General features: G+C 41.8%; 1 protein-coding gene across 1 annotated transcript in view; it reads right to left on the bottom strand.

Annotated features, from left to right (window-relative positions):
- The window catches only part of rnf175 (ring finger protein 175), a 22,993-nt gene extending 18,686 nt beyond the window's left edge, over positions 1 to 4,307 (bottom strand). Inside the window, exons 1-2 of the mRNA XM_013907783.1 lie at positions 4,172 to 4,307; positions 693 to 769 (exon numbers count right to left, since the gene is read on the bottom strand). Coding sequence (XP_013763237.1) covers positions 693 to 769; positions 4,172 to 4,291 — 197 coding nt within the window. The 5' untranslated portion in view covers positions 4,292 to 4,307. The remainder of the gene's footprint in view (positions 1 to 692; positions 770 to 4,171) is intronic.
- Between the last annotated feature and the right edge of the window lie 28 nt (positions 4,308 to 4,335).

Below are 4,335 nucleotides of genomic sequence, written 5' to 3'. Positions count from 1 at the left end.
ACTGACTCACCTGAAGAAGACGTTGAAGCCGAACATGGTGAACATGATGGCCATGTAGCCCAGAACCCCGACTGCATAACTCAGCTTGTAGATGAGCAGAAACCACTTGTAGACCATCCTGGAAATTCAAAGAGACAAAGACAATAGTTGTCTTGTTAGTTATCATTCACCATGACACACTGTCATGTGTCACTGGACACATCTGCTTTGAATAAAAGGGTTTTAAAATTAGGAGCTAAAGTTCTAATTGGTTTTGCTTTGTTAAATTTTATGTATGTATATCTTTTTATTTGCCTTTGTTTTGCAGTTTTCTGTTGGTTTTATGTTTTTCATCTTATTATAAAGTATAAAGCCAAAAAGGGCTCACAAGTGTATAAACCGAAAATACTTAATTTTAAAGCTTAAATTCTACATTATTTATAAACATAATGACCCAGATGTCTACAACTGTAATGGGTCTCTATTTCTAAACTGTATATTAATTAGCCAAAGGATAAAATACGGTGTAATTGTATGTAAGTTGCCATACCTCAGATAATCCGTTGTGAAATCTTTGGTCTTTCCTTTGTTGCAGTAAAATAAACTCTTTAGTTTGTCTCCACTGTTCCCCTTACCTCGGCGTCCTGCAGGACAGCGGCTTGCGGGTGGCTCTGAAGATGACGTAGCTAGTGATGACGGAGAACATCCCCCACATGGACAGAAAACGCCACCAGTACAGTTTGATGGTGAAGTAAAGAGGAACCACCCACATCTGGACCAGAGTCACCAGCTGTTGAGGACAGAGACGTAGTCCGTATTCAGTATCAGACTAAGCCTGCTGCATACAGTGGCGTGAATGGAAAATAGCACATTTCTTCTCTCCCAGAGGACCAAGTCCTTTATACAACATCCTTCATTCACCCAGTCACACAAACTAAACTTTAGCTGCTTTTTCACTAACATTCACACACATTAACAGCAATTTGGAGTCACCATCTTTCCCAAGGATAATTGCCTGAAGCAGAGTAAATACAACATGAATTATTTAAATTATTTCCAAAAGTTATCCAAACCTACCTGGCCATATGTGAAAAACTAATTGCCCCTTATCCACATAACTGGTTGTGCGACCCTGGTGGGGAAAAAAAAACTGCAAACAACTAACTGCCAATGAGCACCATGGAGGAATTTTGGCCCACTCTTCTTTGCAGAATTGTTTTAAATCAGCCTTGATGGTGGAGTTTTGAGCATGACCTGTTTAAGGTGAGGCCAAAGCATCATGACTGGATCATGTCCAGACTTTCACTGAGCCCAAAACCCCAAAACCTTCAATTTGGTGTTTTTGGAATCAGTCACTCGTGGATTTGTTCTGCTGCATAATTGAACTAAGCTTAACTGGACATTATCCTTCAGGATTTTCACCTGCAGATGGGGAAACAGCATTGTTGTACATCACTGCTAGCAGGAGTGAGTATATGCTAACAGCTGCAGTTAAGCTTACATGTGCAGAATGACACTGACACTGACACAATAAATGCTTGTAAACAAGTGTAAGGTGACTTGTTTCCTCTGGAGGATTTCCTTTGTGAGAAAATAACATCAGTAATGTAGTTAAGGCTATAAAACAGGCAAAAAGATTAAGTTTTCTCAGGAGCCTGAGAAAACTTAATCCTCAATATTAAAATATAAAAAAATAGTTTTATTACTTTGTACTTACATGAATAACAATGGCACCAGGCAAATAAAGACAAACATCCTGTGCATAAAACCTTGCAGCTTCTAACCACAGCTGATGCCAACTTTATAATAGGTTTCACACAGGAAAAGGTACAGCAGAAACGTTCAGGACGTGGCCAAATTTATTCTCAAACCGCCTCCTCTAGCTTCTTTCCATCATCAGAGGACAAGAAACTTTTGATCGTTTCTACAACTGAAAATCTGACATTTGGCTTTACAGAAACCTCGCCATGTGGCTTGTGCTTACCATACTCAACTTTACAACTTCTACTGCATGCTTAAACTTTTGTTAGTATGGTCATGATGCACATGGTTAAAGCTGTTAACACTCCTCACTTTAACTGCTCAAATGATTACGCAGAAATCAATTTGAGAATTTTAGTGCGCAGGAAGAAGAGAAAGATGGTGGTGAATGACTGACTTTTCTTCTTGTTAAAGCCGTGTCGCTGCACCTGAGCCTAAAAGGTAGTCTGAATCTATTTTTCTGGTGTGCTGTAGGTTATTGTTATGTACTACATTTGTTACTCATTTATGAAGCGCAGTACATGTTTCGTACTTGTAATTACCGCTACTTGTACATATACCTAAAAAGTTATGCAAATATGTACCCATAACTTTCTTTATAAAATATTAATAAAAGGGGTTTTGTTCTACAAGATGTAAAGAGGGGAAGAGGAGGGGAGGAAGAAGATCCTCTCACATCCACACAGAGTGCACTAGGAGGTCTGCAGAGAGAGGGAAGGCGTGACACACCCACCAGGTCCTGATCTCCACTGGCCCAGGCAGCAGAGCCACACCTCAGCTCTGAGTCCTGGAAGTCAGAGAAGGATGCTGACATTGCCCCAGAAATTAGCAGAACACCAGGAGTCCAGATAGAGACACTTTGCCCCCATAGTCCAACAGACTTTTTCTTATCGTTTTTTGCTACTCACACAGTCAATACAGATTTGTGCAAACACGAACAAAAATGCTGCAAATAAATAAATAAAAAATAAATAAACAAAAATCATCATTTAGGAAAAAAATACAAATGCACTGAGACAGAACATCTCTATCAGTTTTTTGGTCTCCTGATTTACATGTCACTTGTGTCACTTCCAATCTCAGAGATTACTGGAGACAGAATCATATCTTGTCTGTGCCCCTTCCATCCATAGTGATGATGAGAGACAGGTTCTTCACCATATTTTGGAACATCCACCTCAGTGATCCTGAGGTGGATTTTAAAAAAAATGACGCAAAGAAAGGAACACCAGGCCATGACAAGCATTTTAGAGTCAGGCCTCTAAATGATGAGATCCTCAGTGCCTGCCAGGCTCATTACTAAAAAGGAGGGAGTTGTCAGTAGATGAAAGGATGAAAGGTGGCAACCAAAGCAAAAACTGGGATGACACAATATATGAAAGACAAATCGACTAAATGGGGGATGAAAATGTTTATATTGGCTGAATCAAGAAGTGGCTGCACCATCAGCTTTACCATATACACTGGCAAGAATCAAACTTCAACTGAGCATGGGCTGGCCTATGATGTGGTGATGAACCTCATTCGGCTTTTTTGTCTTGGCACTGGATACCATGTTTACATAGACAATTTTTATACCAGTCCCAGACTGTTCCTGGACCTGACAAGCATGAGGTTTGGTGCATGTGGTACCTACAGGGAAAACAGAAAAGGATGTCCCAAAGACAGGGCAAATGCTCTGAACAGAAAATGTCAGAGGATCTGAGATGGATCAGAGGGCCCACTTGTTTTTGTGAAGTGGATGGACACACGGGAGGTGTCCGTGTGCTCCACCATCCATCCCTGCATTTTCAGGGGAGACGGTGAAGAGAAAGGTGAAGGATGGACACTTAGCTATCAGAGAAATCTCCTGTCCCACACCAATCATGCCATATAATAAAAATATGGGCGGGATTGACCTGTCTGACCAGCTCACTCAGTATTATTTCACTCACAGAAAAACTGCCTGCTGGTACAGGACCATGTTGCTGCATTTTGTGGACATTGCGACAACAAATGCATTCACCTTGCATCATGAGATATGCAGCGCCAACCAGGTTCAGTCCATAGCGCACAAAGATTCTATAGTGTGCGTCAGCTTTGTGGGATGGACAAGACAGGTGTTCCCCACAGCAGCAGAGCTGAACACATTCCTGTTCAAACTGTCACCGACACAGATGCTGCCCAAAAAGCCACTAAAGGCAGACTCAAATGTAAGCGCTGTCTCCAGGAGGACAACAGGTGGAGTGACACACCCTGAAAGTGTCAAGCCTGTGGTGTGCCCCTGTGGTGTGCCCCTGTGTCTTGTGGTGAAGAGTTGTTTGAAAAATTCTACATAGGTTTCTAAAATTTACCATTTATATTAAACATGATTTGTTAAACATGTTTGTGGTTTTTACCATAAAAAAAGAGACAAATCAGTGCCTTTAGCCTCCCAGCTGGCAGCACTCACATTGTAGGAGCGGTGGTGCCTCTGCTTCCACTGCACCAGGACTATCTGAGCCACCACCAGCGTGGCGATGAGGATCAGCACCATCTCTGCGTGCATGGCCTCGTGTCCTCTGTGCTTCATGTGCAGGCGCTCGTGTTGCACCCTGTATAGATGAAGAAGAGGAG

This window comes from Pundamilia nyererei, unplaced genomic scaffold (genome assembly GCF_000239375.1).
Source record: "Pundamilia nyererei isolate P.nyererei 1_Seehausen unplaced genomic scaffold, PunNye1.0 scaffold00522, whole genome shotgun sequence".
NCBI classification, from domain to species: domain Eukaryota; kingdom Metazoa; phylum Chordata; class Actinopteri; order Cichliformes; family Cichlidae; genus Pundamilia; species Pundamilia nyererei.
Note: the sequence above shows the minus strand (reverse complement) of the source record. Positions and strands in the feature narration are given on the sequence as shown.